The following is a 27,086-nucleotide window of genomic DNA, read 5'->3' as shown; positions in this document are numbered from 1 at the left end:
AATGAAAATTATGAAAAAAACATCACTGTACACACACACACACAAAAATGATGATGATGACAATGATGATGAAGAACAGAAGATATCAATCACTGTCTGCAAACAAAAAGACAATGAAAACATCACTGTCCACTCGTACACACCACAACAAAAATGTCCGTATGCAGAGAGAGGGACGACAGAAATTCTTGCCTCTGACAAGATCACACAATCAAACACACACATCCACTCAACAAACCACCAGAACAAAAATTTCCAAACCCAAGAAAGAGGGACGATAGAGTTCCATGCCTATGACAAGATCAGATTTGGACACACATATCCATGGACTTTTGAAACAAAAAAACGTAGAAAAAAGGACCACAGAAATCAATGCCTGTGTCCAGGTCACAGATTAAAACACCCACGCACAGACCATCAAACAACATTCAATATGCAGAACTAAGGTTGAATTCAATTTTTTTGCGTGTTTTGACATTTTCAAATCTTCTTCTTCTTCGTTTGTCAGATGGACACCCCAGCCTCCGCGATAAAGGCAGCTGTACACTGCAGGTTCTCCACACAGCCGTAAAGCTTCCGGGTCACTGGAGTTGGGTTGGGCCTGTACCTCATCCTGAGCACCTCATGGAGGGGACAAGACCGCACCATGCTTAGTGACCAATGCGGAATTTAGTGTGTAGATTGTGGTTTAGGCGGTTGTGGCCTGTGCAGACACCTGTTCCCACCTTGTCAGGAGCGGTCTGTCCTTTTGTGGTGTGGATGCTGCTGTAGCCACTTCGTCTGTTGCTTTCCTCATACAATGCTGCTTAAACCAGGAAGGACAACAGAATTTCTGTGACAAGATCACACATCAAATCACACACACCCATACGCCACCACAGCAAAAACCTCCAATCCACAGAAAAGACGGACAATAATAGGAATTGTCACCTGTGACAAGATCACAGATTAAACTGCACGCATCCGCAGACCATCTAAACAAAAACTTCACAAAAGAGCGATGGCATAAATCCTGGCCTGTGAAAACATCACGGATTCAAACTCCCTCAAACCACCAACACTTTACCTGTGACAAGATCACAGATTTAAACACACACGTAACGTTTCAATACATCTTTCGTAGAAAGATAAAACAACAAAGTTTGATCTCTTTCCATGTTTTTGTCTATGTGTCTGTCTCTTCTTCCCCCTCTTCTGTCTGTCTTGTCGCTTTTCTCCCCATCTTTATGTCTTTCTCTTCTTCTTATAAGTGTTATATATATATATATATATATATATATATATATATGAATGTGACAGCCTATGTGTATGATTTTCTTTTCCTTTTTTCTGATTTTCTGTCTTTCAAATGCCATAAATATGGCTTACATAATATATGATGTATATGTGAATGCTTTTAGTGAGAACACACACACACACACACACACACACAAACAGAAACAAAAAACCACTCACAGACCCCACACACACACCAGTTCAGTTCAGTTCAGTTACTCCTGGCAGCATCACTGTTCGGACAAATCCATATACGCCACACCACATCTGCCAAGCAGATGCCTGACCAGCAGCGTAACATAACGCCCCTAGTCAGGCCTTGAGAGAGAGAAAAGAAAAAGGTGAGCAGACAGATGATGAAATGAAACACAATGCAAACAAAAAAAAAAGAAAGAAAAAAGCCCACTCACAGACAGACCCCCTCACACACCAACTCACCACTGGTTCCAAACACCCCAGTATAGCGGCATACACCAGCATCTTCCCCACACGCACGTTGACCGGCAGCGCTGCCAGGTGGTGACCCAGGGGCGTGAGGGCGCCGGTGTCTGCGAAGCACGCCCCGACCTCGCGCAGCAAGGTCATGGCCCGCTGGACGTTGGAGGGCTGAGGGGGGTCCAGGCAGCGGGCAAGGAAGTCTTCCGGGCGTCCCATCTCGCATTTCTGATCGACGCAAGTCAGGAGAGTTGTGTCATCATGATGATATAATGATAATAATACTAATGATAACTGGACATTTATCAGCGCTTTCCTCATTGCTCAAAGCCCTTTACAATCCACAAAGACATGCATACGAAACACACTCAAGTCCTCAACTCACAATCATGCACAATAAACATATACATGCGCATACAATTTCGTACACACAATAAAAACATACATACATAAATGCATGCATGCATCCACACATACATACATTCGACACACACACAATACAGCGTTACAAATATACCTACACAATCAACTAACTACTTTCATGCATGAGAGAGGGTCTAGAGGAAATACTGCTGGAAGAGGAAAGTCTTGAGGTTAGATTTAAAGGAAGGCAGTGAGGGGCTGTGACAGACATGGTGAGGCAAAGAGTTCCACATCTGAACGGCAGATGATAAAAAGGCTCAACCACCATGCTGTTCTCTTTTGTATTTTGGGACGCAGAAGGTTCTATTATCGGCAGCAGAGCGAAGAGAGCGGGGGGTGGGGGGGGTGGGGGGGGGGTACACAGATTTGAAAGAAGTCAAGAGAGGTATTGGGGTGCAGTTCCAGATATGACATGGTAGTATCTATATGGTGCAAACTCCCCATATAAGCGCCTCCCATGAAACAATACTATATCCAATAGTGCATAGTAACTTACTTCTGCACATGAAAAAAATGACACACATATGTGTATCTATACACACCAATTTGTTGTACATCTATACAAATTACTATTACATACCCAGAATCATACTCTCACAGTTCAGTGCACACGTACACAAGAAAAAGGCAATCTCCCTGCAATGATGACCTTTTCAAATGCAAAGGAATGAAATCTAATAAACACTAATGTGCACAAAGCCCAAATAAAATCGAAATCCACTTTTTCCCCCTCATTTTTTTCAGAATCAAACATTTCTTTTCCTCTGTGCTAAACTATGCTATGTAGTAGTAAGCTCTGTTTATGATATGTCCATGCCTTATAAATGCTAAGCTTATGCTACTCTAATGCTATTATATAAGCATGTTGGGTTACACTGCTGGTCAGGCATCTGCTTGGCAGATGTGGTGTAGCATATATGGATTTGTCCAAATGCAGTGACGCACCCCAAAAACCAACGACATAAAATCATTTGTTGGTACAGCTTCTCTAACCATAAACACGTACACATATAGAAGAAATTTCCCAACTCAGAATCAAAAGTTGAAGTTACTTGTATATCTGAATGGCTTCACACGCATCATCCACAACAGAACTGGTATAAAAAGTCTTGTGATGCTCAGGCAAATACCACAGCCGGGCACCTGTGGCCACGCAATATTGTTCCTTTTCATTTGTTGCACCCAAACGGTGGAATTCACTACCCTCACACCTCCGTCACACTCCAACACACGCAATCAAGACAGCACTCAAAACATATCTTTTCAAACTGTACTATTCTCGGTAAAACTTCTCCATCTACAAATGCTTGCTGTGATCTGATCGCTGGATGTGCTCTTTATGTTGATTTCTATGTATTTGTGATTGTTATTTTTGTGATACCTGGCTCCTTGGTGTATATTTTGACTATGGTGAATGTGATGTATATATTTTGCTGTGGTTTGGGCCCATGTGATGTGAAACTGTGATATTACCTGTGTTGATTTTTTTTGTACATACCTTTATGTCACTTAGTCTTAAATTTGTATATTTTATTGTACAGGTGAGAGAGCCACATCTGAGGTGATAGCACTGCGCTATACAAGCCTGTGTTTTATGATTAGCATTATTATTATGATTGACACAGCTGTGAACTCAGTCCATTCACAGCCCAACCAGCCCAAGACTTTCCTGTACCAGGTGTGATCAGGAAGATGGCGTGAAACCATGGAAATAATACAAGCAAGTTCTTCATCTTTTTCTTCTTCTTCATTCGTGGGCTGCAACTCAAACTTTCACTCGTAGGTACACGAGTGGGATTTTATGTGTATGACCGTTTTTACCCCGCCATGTAGGCAGCCATACTCCGCTTTTGGGGGTGTGCATGCTGGGTATATTCTTGTTTCCATAACCCACCGAATGCTGACACGGATTACAGGATCTTTAACGTGTGTATTTGATCTTCTGCGCACATATGCACTCGAAGGGGGTTCAGGCACTAGTAGGCCTGCATATATATTGACCCAGGAGATCGGAAAAATCTCCACCCTTTTCCCACCAGGCGCTGTTACCGAGATTCAAACCCTGGACCTTTGGACTGAAAGTCCAACGCTTTAACCACTCAGCTATTGCGCCCGTCGCCAAGTAAGTTCAACATCTCATTCTGAGTTCGGAAATTTCCTCCACACAAAATCGTCTTACGCCATTTCAGTGGAGTGGTGGTCTAGAGGGTAACATATCTGACAAGGAAGCAAGAGAATCTGAGAGCACGGAACCAAGTCAAAGATGCTAAGCAGATGCCTGACCAGTAAGCATAATCCAACCCACTTCGTGAGGCCATGAGGGGGTGGGAAGGGGGGGGGGAGGAAAAAAATTATATAAAGAAAATAATGATAACAATGATAACAAAATACTGCTCTTGCTGCTACTACTACTACTACTACTACTACAAATAATATACTAGTACAAATACAACTGCTGCTAATAATGCCACTAATAGTAATACTGCAAACAATACTAATAATATTAGTACTTATACTAACACTACTACTACTATTACTACTACTAACAAAATGATTAATCAAATAGATCAAAATAATAATAATAATAAAAAACCACAAAAAAACAACATATCAATAACAGTATCAGTAACTCAAGGAGGCGTCACTGCATTCAGACAAATCCATATATGCTACACCACATCTGCTAAGCAGATGCCTGACCAACAGCGTAACCCAATGCACTTAGGCCTTGAGGGGGAAAATATATATATATATGTATGTATATATAAAAGAAAAATAAATAAATAAATACATAAAAATGATAATGATAAGTCAATACATGAATAGATAAACAATAACCCAGCACCAATAAATCGTCTGATGCCCTCTCACCATGATGGTCAGGCACAGCTCCTCCAGAGGCACACGCAGAAGCTCTGGAACCGTGTAGTCCGCCATCTTGTGGAACTTCTCAACCGTGAACAGCCGGAAGCAGAACCCCTCTCGCACTCTTCCCGCCCGACCCTGTCGCTGCTTGGCACTGGCCTTGCTGATGAACACCTCCGTCAGAGAGCTCATCTGACTGGTCTCGTTATATCTGTAACACAGTTTCTCACTGGTCAGCTTTGCTGTGGCTTTGCTGATGGAACACTGCTCATCTGACTGGTCTCGTTATATCTGACACAGCCTCTGATTGGTCAGCTATGATGATTGTCAGCTTTGCTGATGGAACACTGCTCATCTGACTGGTCTCGTTATATCTGTAACACAGTTTCTCACTGGTCAGCTTTGCTGTGGCTTTGCTGATGGAACACTGCTCATCTGACTGGTCTCGTTATATCTGACACAGCCTCTGATTGGTCAGCTATGATGATTGTCAGCTTTGCTGGTGGAACACTGCTCATCTGACTGGTCTCGTTAAATCTGTAACACAGTTTCTCACTGGTCAGCTTTGCTGTGGCTTTGCTGATGGAACACTGCTCATCTGATTGGTCTCGTTATATCTGACACAGCTTCTGATTGGTCAGCTATGATGATTGTCAGCTTTGCTGATGGAACACTGCTCATCTGACTGGTCTCGTTAAATCTGTAACACAGTTTCTCATTGGTCAGCTTTGCTGATGGAACACTGCTCATCTGACTGGTCTCGTTATATCTGACACAGCCTCTGATTGGTCAGCTATGATGATTGTCAGCTTTGCTGATGGAACACTGCTCATCTGACTGGTCTCGTTATATCTGAAACAGCTTCTGATTGGTCAGCTGTGATGATTTTTTAAACAAGATGACTGGAAAGAACTGAATTTTTCCTATTCTTATGCCTAATTTGGTGTCAACTGACAAAGTATTTGCAGAGAGAATGTCAATATTAAAGTTTACCACGGACACACAGACACACAGACAACTGAACACTGGGTTAAAACATAGACTCACTTTGTTTACACAAGTGAGTCAAAAAGTAATGCATGAAGTAAAACCCAACAGTTTATTCATATCTTAATCATCATCATCATCATTATTATTATTATTATCATGTGGGGGCCTTAATGGTTTTCTTTTTCACACACACACACACACACACATACAAACACAATTAATCTTCATGGTCTGGTTCTTTCGCAACTGTGTCTGTGCTAAAGATGGGGCATCTATGTCTGTCTGAGTGTGTATGTGTGCATGTCTGAAATTTAATTGAATGACACAGGAAACGAATGATGAGCACCCAATGGCAGCCATCAATCGGCTCTACCCAGGTAGGCAGTCTGCTGAGCAAATATCCCTGTGTTTGTAAAGCGCTTCGAGCTAGGTCTCTGACCAAGGACAGGTGCTATATAAGTATCCATGTCATTCATTCATTCATCTATTGTGGGTTTTTTTCTTTTTAATTCATACTTTTCTAGAATCATTAACAAAGTAAGCAATCCAGAAGACGACAATGACATAAAGACACTGTTCCATACTTCACACAGCTTACCTATTTTCTTTCGCTTTTCCCGAGTCTATGACAAAGACGGCATCGGGAATGGTAATTCCTGTCTCGGCGATGTTGGTTGCCAGGACGATCTTTCTGACACCTTGGGGCGGGCACAGCGAACACCCGGTTCTGGTCTTCCGACGACAGCACTGAATGAAGGGCAAAGATCTGAAATCTGATGAAGTAAACACTGATACCACAACTTTCTGTTTTTGTTTTTTTTAAACTTCAAATCATTTCATGTTATTTTATTTTCATTATCTCATTCTATTTTATTTTATTTTATTTTGTTTCATTTTCATTATTTTATTTCATTCTTCAGCACTGAATGAAGGGCAAAGATTTGAAATCTGATGAAGTAAACAGCGACACCACAACTTTTTATCTTATCTCATTTTATTTGACTTTATTTTGTTTCGTTTTGTTTTGTTTTATTCTATTTCATTTTATGTTATTTTCATTTTTATTATCTTATTTTATTTCATTCTTTAGCACTGAATGACGGGCAAAGATCTGAAATCTGATGAAGTAAACAGTGATACCACAACTTTATATTTCATCTCATTTCATTTTATTTTCATTTCTATGATTTTGTTTTGTTTTTTTCTTCAGCCCAAAATCAAGAGCAGAGATGTGAAATCTGATGAAGTAAACAGTGATACACACATTTTTTTTTTTTTATCTTATCTTATTTTACTTTCTTTTGTTTTATTTTATTTCATTCTATTTTATTCTATCTAGTTTATTTTCATTTTTATTATTTTATTTTATTCTTCAACACTGAATGACGGGCAAGATCTGAAATCTGATGAAGTAAACAGTGATACCACAACTTTTTAAAATTTCATTCTATTTTATTGTACTTCATTTCATTTCATTTTATTTTCGTTTTTATTATTTTATTTCATTTTATTCTTCAGCACAGAATGAAAGGCAAAGATCTGAAATCTAATGAAATAAACAGTGATACCACAAACTTTTAAAAATTTCCTTTTTCCTTTATTTCATTTTATTTTAATTTTCATTCTTCTATTTTATCTAATTCTTCTCTCTTTTTTTTGTTTTGATGAAGTCGTTTAGTAAATGAAAAATGAAACTAATGGTTATTATTGATAATCATCCTCATCATAACCATCATCATAAGAAGAAGAAGAAGCAGAGAACAAAGATGAAGAAGAGGAGGAGGAAGAGGAACTTCGACAAGAATAAGGAGAACAAGAGGAAGAAGAGGAGAAGGAAGAGGAACTTCGACAAGAATAAGGAGAACAAGAGGAAGAAGAGGAGAAGGAAGAGGAACTTCGACAAGAATAAGGAGAACAAGAGGAAGAAGAGGAGAAGGAAGAGGAACTTCAACAAGAATAAGGAGAACAAGAGGAAGAAGAGGAGAAGGAAGAGGAACTTCGACAAGGAGAACAAAGAGGAAGAAGAGGAGAAGGAAGAGGAACTTCGACAAGAATAAGGAGAACAAGAGGAAGAAGAGGAGAAGGAAGAGGAACTTCGACAAGAATAAGGAAGAAGAGGAGAAGGAAGAGGAACTTCGACAAGGAGAACAAGAGGAAGAAGAGGAGAAGGAAGAGGAACTTCGACAAGGAGAACAAGAGGAAGAAGAGGAGAAGGAAGAGGAACTTCGACAAGAATAAGGAGAACAAGAGGAAGAAGAGGAGAAGGAAGAGGAACTTCGACAAGGAGAACAAGAGGAAGAAGAGGAGGAGGAAGAGGAACTTCGACAAGAACAAGGAGAACAAGAGGAAGAAGAGGAGAAGGAAGAGGAACTTCGACAAGAATAAGGAGAACAAGAGGAAGAAGAGGAGAAGGAAGAGGAACTTCGACAAGGAGAACAAGAGGAAGAAGAGGAGAAGGAAGAGGAACTTCGACAAGAATAAGGAGAACAAGAGGAAGAAGAGGAGGAGGAAGAGGAACTTCGACAAGAATAAGGAGAACAAGAGGAAGAAGAGGAGAAGGAAGAGGAACTTCGACAAGAATAAGGAGAACAAGAGGAAGAAGAGGAGAAGGAAGAGGAACTTCGACAAGAATAAGGAGAACAAGAGGAAGAAGAGGAGAAGGAAGAGGAACTTCGACAAGGAGAACAAGAGGAAGAAGAGGAGAAGGAAGAGGAACTTCGACAAGAATAAGGAGAACAAGAGGAAGAAGAGGAGGAGGAAGAGGAACTTCGACAAGAATAAGGAGAACAAAGAGGAAGAAGAGGAGGAGGAAGAGGAACTTCGACAAGAATAAGGAGAACAAGAGGAAGAAGAGGAGGAGGAAGAGGAACTTCGACAAGAATAAGGAGAACAAGAGGAAGAAGAAGAAGACGATGATGATGATGATATGTCGATGATGATGATAAAGAAAAGGAAGAAGAAGAAGAAGAAGAATGAATGAATAATTATGCAGATATACATCCAAGTCTGCTCTAATAGCTTTATACAAACATTTCATAACATTTCTGTGCATAACTGCTGAAGCATTTTTCTGTTTAAATTTACCTGCTGTCAACAATTACCTGGCTGCCTAACTACAGTAGCAATCTTCTGTTAAAAGTTACCTGCTGTCAACAATTACCTGGCTCCATAACTACAGTAGCAATCTTCTGTTAAAAGTTACCTGTTGTCAACAATTACCTGGCTGCATAACTACAGTAGCAATCTTCAGTTAAAAGTTACCTGTTGTCAACAATTACCTGGCTGCATAACTACAGTAGCAATCTTCTGTTAAAAGTTACCTGTTGTCAACAATTACCTGGCTCCATAACTACAGTTACATTGTTCTGTTAAAAGTTACCTGATGTCAACAATTACCTGGCTCCATAACTACAGTTACATTGTTCTGTTAAAAGTTACCTGATGTCAACAATTACCTGGCTCCGTAACTACAGTAGCATTCTTCTGTTAAAAGTCACAGTCAATGTCACAAAAGTGAAAGTGCTTCATGCACGTTTTACCTGTCTTTGTCGCTGAAGTAACGCTCTGTCGTCAGTATTTCATACAGCTCCTGAATGTCAGCCAACCCTGGCAGAAAGATCAGCACAGCGCCATCTATGTCTCTGTAAGGGGGAGCACTGTCTAGGTGCTTCAGCAAATCCTGTAGACAGTATTTGAAAAAAAAAAAACCACACGACAGTAAGCAAGAATCATTTTGCAAAAATCTGGTATCTGTTTCCAGTTAATTAACCAAAATCAACCATGCTACTAAATTCTCTTTGAAAAAAATTTTTTTGTTGATATCTTATTTCATTTTATTTTACCTATTTCAATTATTTATTTTATTTCATCTTATTTTATTCTGAGAGAAAACCTGGCCCGACCCAATCCCAGCAGCCCAGAAGCTCTACGGAGGACTGGAGGCCCTGCGACATACTGCCGCCTTCCTTGAGGAGACAGGGGGATCCATCTGATAAATGACGAACGAGACAACATCTTATTTCATTTTATGTCATTTTCCCTCAAGGCCTGACAAAGCATGTTGGGTTACGCTGCTGGTCAGGGATTTGTATTGCAGATGTGATGTGGCATACACGGATTTGTCTGAACGCAGTGACACCTCATTGAGTAACTGAACTGAACTGTTCGATTCTGGACTCTTTGAATCAGCAGCTGAACTGGTGATAGCAGACAGATGTCCGGTGAACCCCCCCCCCCCCCCCCCCCCCCCCCCCCCCGACCTCCCCCCACCCACATCCCCCCCCCCCCAAAAAAAAACCCCAAACCAAATATAAAATAAATGAACAATAAAAAAACAATGAGTAATAAGGGTGGCATAACGGGGGTAGGGGTGGTAGGTGGTGGGGGTACAGGTACAGTGCTTGTCTCCCCTTCCCCCCCCCCCCCCCAAAAAAAAAAAAAAAAAAAAAAAGTTCAACATCGCTGCGACTCAGGTAACACTGCCAACTAAATGTCACATGCTACTCACCACTACCAGATCCACGTTGATTTTGTTGGGGTTGAGCCTCGTGACTGCGTTTCTTGTTCTTTTGCTGTAGCTGTCTGCTGAGAGGGCAGTCTGTTGACAAATGTGCCGTCGTCACAGTTTAACTGTCATCGCACACTTCTGTTCACATGCAAACAGACAATCTGAAGCACTGTTGTTTGTTGACCATCATCATAGTTTAACCGTCATCACACACTTCTGTTCACATGCAAACATATAATTTAAAGCACTGCTATCTGGACAAATATGCCAACAACAGGGTTTAACCGTCATCGCACACTTCTGTTCACATACAAACATACAGTTTAAAGCACTGCTATCTGTTGACAAATGTGCCGTCATCACAGGTTTAACCGTCATCACACACTTCTGTTCACACGAAAACATACAGTTTAAAGCACTGCTATCTGTTGACAAATGTGCCGTCATCACAGGTTTAACCGTCATCACACACTTCTGTTCACACGAAAACATACAGTTTAAAGCACTGCTATCTGTTGACAAACATTCCGTCATCACAGGTTTAACTGTCATCACACACTTCTGTTCACACGAAAACATACAGTTTAAAGCACTGCTATCTGTTGACAAATGTGCCGTCATCACAGGTTTAACTGTCATCACACACTTCTGTTCACACGAAAACATACAGTTTAAAGCACTGCTATCTGTTGACAAACATTCCGTCATCAGGGTTTAACCGTCATCACACACTTCTGTTCACACGAAAACATACAGTTTAACCCTTTCCTTCTGATAACGGTAGGAGCCGGCATGCCCGCGCGCGCGCAGCGCCTCAATGCGGCCGGCGCCGGCTGCGTGTGTGTGGTACTTTTCCATCATGTGCTGACGCCGTGACTATGCTCAACAGGCACTAAAAGTTGGTGGAAAGTTTCCTACTATAGTCCAATAATCTGGCATCACTATTTTTGGATGCTAGCACCACTTCCATTCACAAAGAAAGGAGGGAAACTGCGTGTGGAGAGTTGTGAATGAAACTGACCGGTTTTCACAATGGCGTCGTCTGCATGCACCAGTGAGTTCGAGGATTATTCAGCGGAGGAATTAGGTCTCATATTAGAAGAAGTGTCAAAATATGATCAGATTGAAGAGTGTGAAGAATTAGAAGAAGATTCTGACGTGCATTTAGGTTCCGATCAAGAAGAAAGTGGTGAAAGTGATCCGGAGGACAATGTGCCACTCGCCGCTCTGCAAACCACGTGGCGACCGGCTACTCAGCCTACCAACGTGGCCACATTCCAGCAGCCGACAGGCCCTGCACATTCACTGCCAAGCACTGCCACCCCTCTGGATTATTTTTTTTTGTTTATACCCATCACTTTTTTTCAGGTTGCAGCAGAAGAGACTAACAGGTATGCCCGGCAAAAACAAGCAGCCCGGGGCACACCTGACCCTCTTTGGTTCGAAACAACACCTGATGAAATGCGGGCCTATCTCTCTGTGCTGATCATGTTGGGGATCAATCGTCTGCCACGTTTGTGGTGCTACTGGTCAACCGACCCTCGCTTCAGGAATAACTGGATCAGCAGTGTCATGCCCAAAACACGGTTTTTCAAAATCAACCAGTACTTTCATCTGCGCGACACATCGAACACACCTGCACGTGATCACCCCGACTATGATCCCTTGTACAAGGTGAGAAATTTCATCAACATGATTCTTCCTTTGTTCCGGACCAACTACCATCCAGGTCGTGAACTAAGTATTGATGAGGCAATGATCGGGTACAAGGGTCGGATATTTTTCAAGCAGTACATGCCAGCCAAGCCAACCAAATGGGGCATCAAGGTGTGGGAGATGTGTGACGCCAGGACAGGGTACTGCGTTGCATTTGATATTTACACCGGCCGTGCAAGTCGCAGAGACACCACCATCAGTCTTGGGCATGAAGTCGTTCACATGTTGGCATCACCTTTCTACCATCAAAACAGGCACCTGTATTTTGATCGTTTTTTCACCAGTGGCCCGAAATGGGACATATGCCTGTGCCACTGTCAACGTCAACCGCAAAGGGTTACCAGAGGAGGTCAAGACTGCCAAACTGAAAGAGAAGGGAAAATTGCTGCAGATGCAGAAGGGCTCACTGATGGCCACAGTCTACAAAGACAACCGTCAGATCTACCTTCTCAGCACCAACCAGCCACCAGGTATGACGACAGTGGAGGACAAAGTGACGCCGACAGTCATCGCCAGCTACAACAAGTACATGGGTGGCGTTGACAAGTCAGACCAGTATCGCGCCTACTACCCTGTTGGTCATCAGAACAAGAAATGGTGGCGCTACATTTTCCATTCTCTGGTCAACTTGTGCATTGTCCAGGCCTACCTCACCTGGGAAGTGTCACCTCATGCCCCAGTGAACAAGACCTGTGACCACTTGATGTTTCGCGCTGACATTGCAGAACAACTTCGCGCAGGATTCACCTCCAGGAAGCGCAAAGCAGGGCACAGCAAAGCAGTGCCAGATGCCCCCATTGCCTTGGCCAGCATCGACCATCACAAGTTAGAAAAGATCAAAGGGAGACGTAGGGTCTGTCGGCAGTGCATCAAAGACGGTCGCAGGACGGTGAAGGGACGAGGGGTGGAAACATCATATATGTGTTCTTTCTGCCAGGTACCTCTCTGTTTCCACAGGAATGACTGTTTCCGTGACTATCATGGACAGAATGTGCCTCAACATTAGGACAAGCTAGCTTGTTTTTGTTTATGTGTGTGTGTGTGCTTACCTGTAGTTTTGGTGACTCTGTGACACTTAGCAGTGACACTCTACTCACTATCCTTACTGTACAGTAACACATTGTGTGCTTATATAAACAGATCTGTACAAAGTGCTTAGAACAGTGACATAAGAGCAACATGGAACTGTGCTTGAAATTATCTCCAGTAACTCTTCAGTTGTGACAACTGACACTAGTTGTGTGACATTCTTTGGATTACCTGTGGGGACTGTACTGGCAGACAGGAGACAGATCATCTCAGGTAGGCCGCAGCTTCATTTCACAACACTAACGTGCATGTGTATGGAATAACTGCATGTTGGTGTGCTGTATTAGAATTGTCACCATCGCATGTGACATATTTGGTGACATTTTGGTGACAGAGACACGACCTGTCACATCTAGACACACAGAATCTCGCTCACATGACAGAACAAAGCCTCATGACCATACCTGCCGAATTTCATGACTCTAGAGGTTTATTCTTGGTTGTGGTGAAGCGTGAACTATACACACCCATTTTGCGGCTAAACTCACCAAAAGAATCCGAAATCTAGGGGAGTTTGGCCTCAGAGAATCCGAATGCAAGAGGGTTAAAGCACTGCTATCTGTTGACCATCATCACAGTTTAACCGTCAGCGTACATTTCTGTTCACATACAAACATACAATTCAAAGCACTGCTGTCTGTTACAAATGTGCTGTCATCACAGTTTAACTGTCATCGCACGCTTCAGTTCACATGTAAAAATATAATTTAAAGCACTGCTGTCTGTTGACAAATGTGCCGTCATCACAGATTTAACCGTCATCGCACATTTTTTTTCACATACAAACATACGTTTAAAAGCAGTGAGGGTGAGAAAGTGAGTGAGAAAGAGAGACACACACATACATACATACAGAGAAAAAGAAAGCAAGAAAGAGAGGGAGAGAGAAAAAGAGAGAGAGAGTAGTATACCTCCCATAAAAAGAAGAAAATACATATACTTCATACATCATTTTTCTCATCAAGTCACTTTTCCTTGAAAAAGGTTTATACTGACCGAAAATTTGGAAATATTTTTCTTCTTTTATCCTTTTCATGATCATGGTTTTGCTGTGAGCCGATGCTGTAATTGTCAACACATGAAATTGCATTTTGTATGGAGGAATGACCAGTGTGGTCCTTGTGATTGTCAACAGACGAACATGTGTGTTGTATGGGGAAATGAGCAATGTGGTCCTTGTGATTGTCAACAGACGAACATGTGTGTTGTATGGGGGAATGAGCAGTGTGGTCCTTGTGATTGTCAACAGACGAACCTGTGTGTTGTAAGTTGTGTGGGGGATTCTGAATGAGCAGTGTGGTCCTTGTGATTGTCAACAGATGAACCTGCACGCTGTATGGAGGGGGTGGGGCGGGGCGGGGGCGCGGGGGAATGAGCAGAGCCGTACTAACGCCAGCAAACTGGTACAGATTATGATGCTGCAAAAAAAAAAAAAAAAAAAAAAAAAAGGGAAAAGTCAAAGACTTGTTTCCCCTCACCCTGTCCACACTGCTGATGTCCTCTTTGGTCCAGAACAAGTCCATCTGAGTTGACTCCCCTCGTTTGCTCGTCACTTCCACCGATGCTGTCTCTTCCTGTTTATTTTGTTAACAAAGGGAACACAATGAAAAGAAAGGAAGATGGGAAAAAAAAAGGAAAAAAAAAAAGGGAAATATAAAAATGAGAAATGTAAAAAATGAGGAAGAAAACCATAAAAAAATAACCACATACATTATATGATGAGGATTTCAAATTTCTGGACCTGAACTGATATGTGACCTTTTGTATTCATTTGTTGTAAACACATACGCATGCATGCACACATGCACACACTCACAAATACAAACATGCACATAACCACACAAACACACACAAATACAAGCATATGCACACAAACACACATACACACACACTGTGTGTACCTACCTCTACAAGCTGACTTTGTACACACACAAACACACACACACACAATCACACACACACAAAGTGCACCTACCTCCACAAGCTGACTTTGTACACACACACACACAAACACACATACAAACACACACACACACACTGTATGTGTGTACTACCTCTACAAACTGACTTTGTACACACACACACACACACATACACTGCGTGTACCTACCTCTACAAGCTGACTCTACACACACACACACACACACACACACACACACACACACCTGTGTGTGTACCTACCTCTACAAGCTGACTCTACACACACACACACACACACACAGAGTGCACCTACCTCCTCAAGCTGACTTTGTACACACACACACACTGTATACCTACATCTACAAGCTGACTTTGTACACACACACACACACACACACACACACACACACTGTGTGTGTACCTACCTCTACAAGCTGACTTTGTACACACACACACACACACACACACACAATCACACACACACACACACACACAAGAGTGTACACCCACCTCCACCAGTTGACTCTGTTTCAAGGTGTAAGGGGAATCCTCCTCCACCACGTACCCCGTCATTTCTATCACGTCCTCCACGTGACACACCTGTCGTCACACCTATTACCTTCATCAAATTCTTCAGGTAACATACCTGTCATCACACCTGTTACCTTCATCATATTCTTCAGGTAACATACCTGTCATCACACCTGTTACCTCAACCATATTCTTCAGGTAACACACCTGTCATCACACCTATTACCTTCATCATATTCTTCAGGTAACACACCTGTCGTCACACCTATTACCTTCATCATATTCTTCAGGTAACACACCTGTCGTCACACCTATTACCTTCACCAAATTCTTCAGGTAACATACCTGTCATCACACCTATTACCTTCATCAAATTCTTCAGGTAACACACCTGTCATCACACCTATTACCTTCATCAAATTCTTCAGGTAACACACCTGTCATCACACCTGTTACCTCAACCATATTCTTCAGGTAACACACCTGTCATCACACCTATTACCTTCATCATATTCTTCAGGTAATACACCTGTCATCACACCTATTACCTTCATCATATTCTTCAGGTAACACACCTGTCGTCACACCTGTTACCTTCATCATATTCTTCAGGTAACACACCTGTCGTCACACCTATTACCTTCATCAAATTCTTCAGGTAACATACCTGTCATCACACCTATTACCTTCATCATATTCTTCAGGTAACACACCTGTCATCACACCTATTACCTTCATCATATTCTTCAGGTAACACACCTGTCATCACACCTATGACCTTCATCAAATTCTTCAGGTAACATACCTGTCATCACACCTGTTACCTCAACCATATTCTTCAGGTAACACACCTGTCATCACACCTATTACCTTCATCAAATTCTTCAGGTAACATACCTGTCATCACACATGTTACCTTCATCGGATTCTTCAGGTAACATACCTGTCATCACATCTATTACCTTCATCAAATTCTTCAGGTAACACACCTGTCGTCACACCTATTACCTTCATCATATTCTTCAGGTAACATGCCTGTCATCACACCTATTACCTTCATCATATACTTCAGGTAACAAACCTGTCATCACACCTATTACCTTCATCATATTCTTAAGGTAACACACCTGTCATCACACCTGTTACCTTCATCATATTCTTAAGGTAACACACCTGTCATCACACATATTACCTTCATCATATTCTTCAGGTAACACCCATTACCTTCATCATATTCTTCAGGTAACACACCTGTCATCACACCTATTACCTTCATCATATTCTTAAGGTAACATACCTGTCATCACACCTATTACCTTCATCATATTCTTCAGGTAACATATCTGTAATCACGCCTGCTATCTCCATAATATTCTTCAGGTAACATGCCTGTAATTACACCTGTTACCTTGATCATATCCTTCAGGTAACATACCTGTAACCAAACCTGTTTCCGTTTGCCATTAAATCAGCACACACAAAATATCAGATACCTACAGTTGCATGAATCTTTAAGTATTGTGAACTGATTCCACATGGCAATTTGATTTCTGTTCAATGAGTGCTGAATGAGAAGTCAGTTGTGACTGGCCAAATCTTTTTTTTTATTATTATTTTTTTTTTTTTTTTTTGCTGCCCCATCATCTGCACCGTTTCAGTGGCATTACTCCCACACCACTCATTTAGATTCCCCCATACACGGCCACACCCGGGTTCGTCCGTCGCAGTTCCAGCGTCGGCAGTCCACAGGGAACCATTGATGTTAGGTCGCCAGGAGGCCACACACCAGAGGAGACCCTGCACTGCTGCTGAGTCACTTCGGTGGTGTTCAGTGGTGCCTGTTCTGATTTTACGTACTTAGGACACCACCTACTAAGCCCCCTACTAACGACAATAATGGCTTAGTTGCGGAGCCAGACTGAGTGAGCGTGCCTCCCAGAGTGGAGACCACCACCACGTCCCTCAAACAACAGCCCCCGACGAATCCGCCGATACTGACGACATTGACAGGACTCACCCCAAGCACAGAAGTGGAGGGGTATCGAAACTGAGGTCACCATGAGAGCAGGGCATGAAAGGCCACAGACTTTGAGACTATTTTGTTTATATTGATGACGATGAAGGAGGAGAAGGATGATGATGATGATGACGATGCTGCTATGGAGGTCCATTTTGGTTTGGGACTGCGTGACAAGGCTGTACTCTACGCTTCCTATCATAATGATATCCCAGCGTTAACCAGGCCTGAGAGATACAGACACTTGCAGTGTTGGTCAAGTAATTAGAGCAACACACCCAAAGATGCATCCTTGAAGTGGATGACACTCGACTGTGTGGTCCCAGTCTCCCCATTTAAGCCCACAGCACACTCAACTCTGGGTAGGAGCCGGCCACGGGCCGAAAAACCCACCTCCGCTGGGATTCGAACCCGCATCCTCCCAGCCGTCAGTCCGCGACGCTAACCACTTCGCCACGGCAGCTGGTATCGACTGGCCAAAATTTTGAAATGCAAACATTCACTGGCCTAGACAATACTGGGTCAACTGCATTTTGTACATTCGTTCGTTCTTTTGCATAACGTCTATCCACATTTGTGATTTCAGATGATAATTCATCACTTTGTACATCTGTGATAGCAAGTGTCTGTCTTCAAACCCATCTGAGCAAAAAATAAAGACTTTTTAAAAATTCATCTGACAGTGGCATTTTCTACATTAGCACAACATCCATCCCAGTCTTGATTAATAGTTAATTTATGTTTACACATTTCTTCTGCCATTGCTGCTGTGTGCACATGTCAAATGATCGGAATAAGGACAGACCCAGAACTTGAAGAAGTGTCTGGGTTTGTTCCAACGTACCTTTCACTCATCAGCATGCTGGCTCAACTGGTAGCATAAGCACTGACTTGAAGTTGTGTGCCTTTGAATCACGGTGACGGCGCCTGGTGGGTAAAGGGTGGAGATTTTTACGATCTCCCAGGTCAACTTATGTGCAGACCTGCTAGTGCCTGAACCCCCTTCGTGTGTATATGCAAGCAGAAGATTAAATACGCACGTTAAAGATCCTGTAATCCATGTCAGCGTTTGGTGGGTTATGGAAACAAGAACATACCCAGCATGCACACCCCCGAAAGCGGAGTATGGCTGCCTACATGGCGGGATAAAAACGGTCATACACGTAAAAGCCCACTCGTGTGCATACGAGTGAACGTGGGAGTTGCAGCCCACGAACGTAGAAGAAGAAGAAGAAATTGTGTGCCTTGTAAATGGAGAAAGTTACCACTATTCACTGTCATTTTAAGCATAACAGCATAACAAATGCACTTGAACGTAGCCAATTCTACTTGGAAATAAAGCAGTCGGCAGGTGTGCAGATGACAAAGCCCACACACCTGTACAGGAAAGGTGCGACCAGGTATAGTGAGGACGGGGCAGGAGGTGAAGTAGGAGGAGAACTTGGCGCTGTCCAAGGTGGCGCTCATCAGAATGACCTTGAGGTCGGGGCGTCGGCTCAGAATGTCCTTGACCACAGTCAGCAGGAAGTCTGACTGGACGCTGCGCTCGTGGACCTGTGGGAAGTGGGTGTGTCACACATGGAAATGACACACGCACACACACATAAATACATAATAGAGTGAAGGTCTAGAGGTAACACATCTGCCCAGGAAGCGAGAGAATCTGAGCGTGCTGGGTCAAATCATAGCATAGTCACCAGTATTTTCTCCCCCTTCACTAGACCTTTAGTGGTGGTCTGGACGCTAGTCGTTCGGATGAGACTATAAACCAAGGTCCTATGTGCAGCACGCACTTAGCGCACATAAAAGAACCCTCGGCAACAAAAGGGTTGTCCCTGGCAAAATTCTATAGAAAAATCCACTTAGATAGGAAAACAAATAAAACTGCAGGCAGGAAAAAAAAAAGAAAAAAAGGGGGTGGTGCTGTAGTGTAGCAATGCGCTCTGCCTGGGGAGAGCAGCCCAAATTTCACACAGAAAAATCTGTTGTGACAAAAATGAGTAATACAATACCATACCATACAATATATACAATACAATACAATACACATGCCCCAACACAGGTATCACAGGTATGAATATGTGTGTGAGCACACAAACATATGCACACTCATATTCATACAAGCAAGCACATACACGCACATGCACACACACACACACATACACACACGCACACATACATACATACACACAAACATACACAGACACACACAAACACACACACACGCACACATACATACACACAAACATACACAGACACACACAAACACACACACACGCACACATACATACACACAAACATACACAGACACACACAAACACACACACACGCACACATACATACACACAAACATACACAGACACACACAAACACACACACACACATATCAATTGCATTGCATTACACTGCACTGTGGTGTGTGGTGTTGTGTTACTCTTTTGTCACAACAGATTTCTCTTGTGTGTAATTTGGGCTGCTCTCCCCAGGGACAGTGTATTGCTACAGTGAGAGTGCCACCTTCTTTATTTTTCTTCTTTTTTTTTGTCTGCCTGCAAGAGTATTTGTTTCCCTAATAAAGTGGATTTTGCCAGGGACAACCCTTTTGTTGCCATAAGTTCTGCATAAGCTAAGAGCATGCTGCACAAACGATCTCCACACACACACACACACACACAAAATAAGACTTACCTTATTTCAAAATAAAATATGTAAAGAAAGTAATAAATAATTAAACGTTACTAACAAGGAAATAAATATTTAAGCAACTAACTAAACAGACAAAGGAAATAAATGGAAACTAAAAACTGCCCTCCCCCTACAAATACAACACCTAAAACACCACACCTTGTCCATGACCAGATGAGAGACGTGAGACAGATTCCGGTCAATCTGAAGTTCCCTCACACACACGCACACATTACAGACTTCTTTTTTTCTTCTTAAAAAAAAAATTCAAATAGATAAATAAATAAATAAAAACTACACTCCCCCTGCATCACCCTAAAACACCACACCTTTTCAATGACCAGATGAAAGATGTGGGACAGATTCCGATCCATCTTTAAGTTCCCTCACACACATACACACATTACATGTCTTTCTTTTTTTTTTCTACTTAAAAAAACAAGAATAAATGAATAAACAAACAATGAAAAAAAAAAATATATATATAAAAAAACTCCCCCTAAAACACTTAAAGACTACCACACCTTGTCAATGTCCAGATGTGAGACCTGAGACAGATCCTGATCCATCTAAAGATATCCCCCACACACTAATGAACTTTTTTTTTTCTTTTTAACCACACTCCCCCTACAAATACAACACCTACAACACCACACCTTGTCAATGACCAGATGCGAGACATGAGACAGATTCCAGTCCATCTGAAGTTCCCTTACACACATTACAGACATTTCTTTGTCTTCTATAAAAAAAAAAAAGGTTAAAAAAAAATAAATAAATAAAAACTACACTCCTCCTACAACATCCTAAAACACCACACCTTTTCCATGACCAGATGCAAGACGTGAGACAGATTCTGGTCAATCTGAAGTTCTCTCACACACATACACACATTACAGACATTTCTTTTTTTCTATAAAAAAAAAACAACTAAAAAAACCAACAAAACTGCTCTCCCTCTACAACACCTAAAATATCACATCTCGTCAATGACCAGATGCAAAACATGAGACAGATCCTGGTCCATGTGAAGTTACCGCCCCCCCCCCCCCCCCCCACCCCCCCACACACACACACACAAAAACCCACCCCATTTCAAAATGAAATATATAAACAAAGAAATAAATAATCAAACAACTAACCAAACAGATAAATAAATGAAAACCAAGAACTACACTCCCCCTACAACACCTAAATCAACACACCTCGTCAATGACCAGATGCGAGACGTGAGACAGATCCCGGTCCATCTGCAGCTGCCTCAACACCACGCCCGTCGTGCAGTACAGCAGTCGCGTGGAGGCGCTCTTGCGTGACTCGAATCGAACCTGGTACCCACACAGGTTGTTCCGGCTCTCCCTGGAAGACTCCCCCATCTCCTCCGACACACGACTCGCCAAACTGATGGCCGAGATCCTCCGCGGCTGGGTCACCACAATGTTGCACTTTGACCCTTCACCTTTCATGATGCAGTCCTGGAAGAGAGAGGACGGTAGGGTCTTTGCTGTTGTTTTTCGTTTGTTTGTTTGTTTGTTTTGTTTAGCTGCTTTGGTTGACATCAAGGGGCCATGCTAACTCTTTCACCGCTATAGGTGACTTACGTTGACAAGACAGTGTAATGCCATAGGTGACTTTTGTCAACATCGAAGGGGTCATGTCTAATGGGACCATTTTTGACTCACTTGTGTAAACAAAGTGAGTCTATGTTTTAACCCGGTGTTCGGTTGTCTGTGTGTGTGTGTGTGTGTGTGTCTGTGTGTGCGTGGTAAACTTTAACATTGACATTTTCTCTGCAAACACTTTGTCAATTGACACCAAATTAGGCATAAAAATAGGAAAAATTCAGTTCTTTCCAGTCATCTTCTTTAAAACAATATTGTACCTCTATGATGGACACACAAAAAAAAAAAAAAAAAAAAATGAAGCCTAATTATATGCAAACTGCATTTACTGTTATATTTATATTTTTTGTATTCTCTAAACTTGGCACTTTGATCTGATATTCTGACCCAACAACAAGAGCAGTCATTATTATCATTTTTTGTTCAAACAGAAACTTCTTTTGCTAAGCATGGAAGTTTTATTTATTTTGCAAACGTTTTGGTGCAGATAGTAAAAAAGGGAAATTACTCTGTAATTAATGCTAGGGGACTTAATTTGCTTTAAACTGATCTTTCTCATCTTAAACATTACATTTTGAAATTATACTCAATACATAAAAATCTTGGATTTTTTTGTTTTTAAGTGTATCACAAGTGAGTCTTGAAAGCCTTGCCTCTCTTGTTCACATTGTAACAAATTGTAAGTGGCAGCCAGTTTCCTGCCAATAAAACAATGACTAACCTTTGCCCCCTGACCGATATTGAAGTGAACAAGTCCGTTGTGTTGTTTTGACACGAACCGAAGCCTATGACTGAGAGCATCGTTTCAAAAAATATTTGGCGCTGAGGAGTGTTTTCCACACAGAAACTTGGCAGTGAAAGAGTTAAAAGGGACCATTAATCACATTGTAAGAAAGCTTGACAGCTGCAGCCAGTTCCCCCCTGCAATAGAACAATGACTAACCTTCGCTCCCTGACCAACTTTGAAGGGAACAGGTCCACTGTGTCGTTTTGACATGAACTTAATTGTGTGAGTGAGAGCACAGAACCTAAAATATTTGGTGCCAGGGGGCGTTTTCCATGCAAAAACATTGCGGTAAAAGAGCTAAAGCTGGAAAAAAAAAATCAACAAAGTCATAAAAGACCACAAGCCTTCATTATTGAGCAGAAAACCTAAAGACTGTGATTACTTTTTTTAGACTGTGATTACATTTTTTAGACTGTGATTACTTTTTTTGTTTTCGGTTGTTGTTTTTGACGGGCGCAATAGCCGAGTGGTTAAAGCGTTGGACTGTCAATCTGAGGGTCCCGGGTTCGAATCACGGTGACAGCGCCTGGTGGGTAAAGGGTGGAGATTTTTACGATCTCCCAGGTCAACATATGTGCAGACCTGCTAGTGCCTGAACCCCCTTCGTGTGTATATGCAAGCAGAAGATCAAACACGCACGTTAAAGATCCTGTAATCCATGTCAGCGTTCGGTGGGTTATGGAAACAAGAACATACCCAGCATGAACACCCCCCAAAATGGAGTATGGCTGCCTACATGGCGGGGTAAAAGCGGTCATACACGTAAAAGCCCACTCGTGTGCATACGAGTGAATGCAGAAGAAGGAGAAGGTTGTTGTTTTTTTAAACACTTAATTCATACACTCTTATGTCTGTGTTACCAAATTCAACAGAGCAAAGCACAGCAGGTGAGCTTCCAGTTCTTCAGCTTTACAGTTCCAGTTTCAGTTTCTCAAGGATGTGTCACTGTGTTCGGACAAGTCCACATATGCTACATCACATCTGCTGAGCAGACACCTGACCAGCAGCATAACCCAACATGCTTGTCAGGCCTTGAGTGCATGCGTATCTAGATACCTATCGGAGTGGGTTTCTTCTACAGAATTTTGCCAGAGGACAACACTATAATTGCCACTGGATCTTTTTTGGTACGCCAAGTGCGTGCTACTGCACACAGGGCCCTGGTTTATCATCTCATCCGAATGACTAGACGTTCAGTTTGGTTTTCCAGTCAAACATGGGAGAAAGGGAGAGAGTGGGATTTGAACCCACACCATCATGGACTCTATATTGGCAGCTGAGCTTCTAAACCATTCTGCCACCTTCTTTCAGCTGAAATTCACCGATTTTTCCAGTCTATCACAGTCCCTCACTCACACAGTTAAGGCACTCCTCCTTCTTCTTTTGCGTTCATGGGCTGCAATTCCCACGTTCACTCGTATGTACACGAGTGGGCTTTTATGTGTATGACCATTTTTATCCTGCCATATAGGCAGCCATACTCCACTTTGGGGGTTTGCATGCTGGGTATGTTCTTGTTTCCATAACCCACCGATTGCTGACATGGATTACAGGATTTTTAACGAGCGTATTTGATCTTCTGCTTGTCGTATACACACGAAGGGGTTCAGGCACTAAGCAGGTCTGCACAAATGTTGACCTGGGAGACTGTAAAAATCTCCACCCTTTACCCACCAGGCGCCATCACTGTGATTCGAGCCTGGGACCCTCAGACTGAAAGTCCAACGCTTTAACCACTCGGCTATTGCGCCTGTTGGTGGGGTTGGGGGGGTGGGGTGGGGGACAAAAAGGAAATAAAAGATTAAGTTTTATTTGTTTTGTTGCAAATTTATTGCTTGTGTGGGTGTGCGTGTGTGGATGTGCGTTTTTGGATGTTCTGGAGACATCGTTGGACTGAAGTAGTGATTCAATGAGTATGTATTGTTATTGTATCCTCCTCACCCCGAAAGGGGCAAAAGGATTAAATTTCTTTGAATCTTTGAATCTTTGTGTCTGATTGGTGTGTTACTGTGAAGCGCGCTGAGAGGTCTGTACTTCTATCATCATTATAAATATCATTAATCTTTCCAAAGTCCTCCATCAACAGCCAGTTCACTGACCTGCAGAGTATACTCTGCAACCTGTGCTGAAAGTCCAACATGGAACCCATCGTTTGCTCACCTGCAGAATGAACTCAGGAACCTGTGCTTGCTCACCTGCAGTAAAAACTGAGGAACCTGTCTTCACTGACCTGCAGTATAAACTCTGGAACCTGTGTTCAATAACCTGCAGTATAAACTCTGGAACCTGTCTTCACTGACCTGCAGTGTAAACTCTGGAACCTGTCTTCACTGACCTGCAGTGTAAACTCTGGAACCTGTCTTCACTGACCTGCAGTATAAACTCTGGAACCTGTCTTCACTGACCTGCAGTATAAACTCTGGAACCTGTGTTCATTAACCTGCAGTACTAACGGTGGTAGCCCGTGTTAAATCCTGCAGCATAAACTGTGGAACCTGTCGCTCGCTCACCTGCAGTATGAACTGTGGCACCTGGGTGCTCTTCCCGCTGCCTGTCTCCCCAGCGACCACCACCACACTGCTCTCCCTCACCGCCTCCAGCACGTTGCGGCAAGAGGCGAACGCCGGCAGCTGTTGTCGCTGCGGCAACAGCTCCTGGTAGCGTCGGCCCGACTGCAGCCGCTGCAACAGCTGCTGTAGGGAGGGAGAGGAGGGGGCGGCCTTCTTCACATGGGGGGACGACGATGATGATGACGACGATGACTTGGATTGTGACGGCGGTGCGGGTTTGGTGGTGGTGGTGGCGGTAGTCGCTGGTGGTGGTGAGGTTGAGTCCTGTGGAGAGAGAGAGAGATACAGAAATAGAAAAAGAGAGGGAGAGAGACACAGAGAGAGACAGTGAGAGATACAGACAGAGATAGAGACCGAGACAGACAGGAAGAGAGATAGAGAGATAGAGACAAAGACAGAGATAGAGACAGAGACAGTGAGGGAGACAGACACACACACACACAGATAGAGACAGAGAGATAGTGACAGAGAGGGAGAGAGAGAGACATAGAGAGACATTGAGAGATAGAGACAGAGACAAAGAGGGAGAGAGAGACAGAGATAGAGACAGAGAGGGAGAAAGACAGACACAGAGAGACAGAGACAGAGAGGGCGAGAAAGAGAGACACAGAGAGACAGAGACAGAGAGGGAGAGAGAGACATAATGATACAGAGACTGAAACAGAGAGGGACAGAGAGAGACAGAGACAGAGACAGAGAGGAAACGAATGCTGAAAGTGCTGCCGGTCAATTAACCCCTTGCATGCTGCACTTTGGTGAAACGAGACCAGTTCAGATCAGTTACTCAAGGAGGCGTCACCGCGTTCAGACAAATCCATATACACTACACCACACCCGCTGAGCAGACACCGTGTATCCAAACACGCTCAGTCAGGCCTTGAGTATATGCGTGTATATTTGTGTACATATCAGAGTGGATTTCTTCTACAGAATTTTGCCAGAGGAGAACACTTTTGTTGCCATGTTTTATTTTGGTGTGTTTTTTTTTCAGTGCGCCAAGTGCATGCTGCACATGACCTTGGTTTATCATCTCATCCGAATGACTAGACGCTCAGTTTGCTTTTTCAGTCAAACTTGGGAGAGAGGGCGAGAGTGCGAATTGTTAAGTGTTGTATTTATGAGAAAATGGTGTCCATACATAAAACTTCTTGAAAACAATACCCCATAAGAAAATATTATGAAAGATCAAAATGCACAATAATAATGAAGGCTCAATGATATATATATATATTTTAAAACTTGAACAGATGTACGCGAATGCGTAAGTATGCGAGTATGTAAATAATATATGCATGTGTGTATTCATGTGCACTTATGTGTCTGCAGTAACAATGTTTAACATGACTGTGTAATGGGTGTTTTTTTATAGTCACGTATAGAAAACTAGAGGAAATGTGTTCATATATAAGATATCCCATGAGTGGGTTGTGTTCTTTCCACATTACATTAGCTAAGCAAAGTGTCCATAACACTATGCCGATGCTAGGAATAATGTCTATTATATGTTATAAAACTGCACTGTTACACATGATGAAAATGTGTCCACCTTGACCAAATTGATAGAACAATATATTATAAGTATAATGACTTATGATGACTATGTTATTGTTAATGTACATTGTATTTTTTTTTTTTTTTCTTTGTTTTTTCCCCC

The 27,086-nt window shown here is 42.5% G+C and overlaps 1 protein-coding gene across 1 annotated transcript in view; it reads right to left on the bottom strand.

The window, feature by feature from the left end:
* Window positions 1-27,086, bottom strand: part of LOC143301884 (ATP-dependent RNA helicase DHX29-like) — a 68,079-nt gene that overhangs the window by 15,121 nt on the left and 25,872 nt on the right. The window contains 11 exon segments of the mRNA XM_076616312.1: window positions 1,714-1,938; window positions 5,005-5,209; window positions 6,587-6,696; window positions 6,698-6,761; window positions 9,528-9,667; window positions 10,496-10,585; window positions 14,779-14,874; window positions 15,731-15,820; window positions 19,146-19,322; window positions 21,659-21,928; window positions 25,373-25,696. Of these exon segments, the coding sequence (XP_076472427.1) occupies window positions 1,714-1,938; window positions 5,005-5,209; window positions 6,587-6,696; window positions 6,698-6,761; window positions 9,528-9,667; window positions 10,496-10,585; window positions 14,779-14,874; window positions 15,731-15,820; window positions 19,146-19,322; window positions 21,659-21,928; window positions 25,373-25,696 (1,791 nt within the window).

This window comes from Babylonia areolata, chromosome 28 (assembly GCF_041734735.1).
Source record: "Babylonia areolata isolate BAREFJ2019XMU chromosome 28, ASM4173473v1, whole genome shotgun sequence".
NCBI classification, from domain to species: Eukaryota; Metazoa; Mollusca; class Gastropoda; order Neogastropoda; family Buccinidae; genus Babylonia; species Babylonia areolata.
This window is presented reverse-complemented; position numbering and strand designations above follow the sequence as displayed.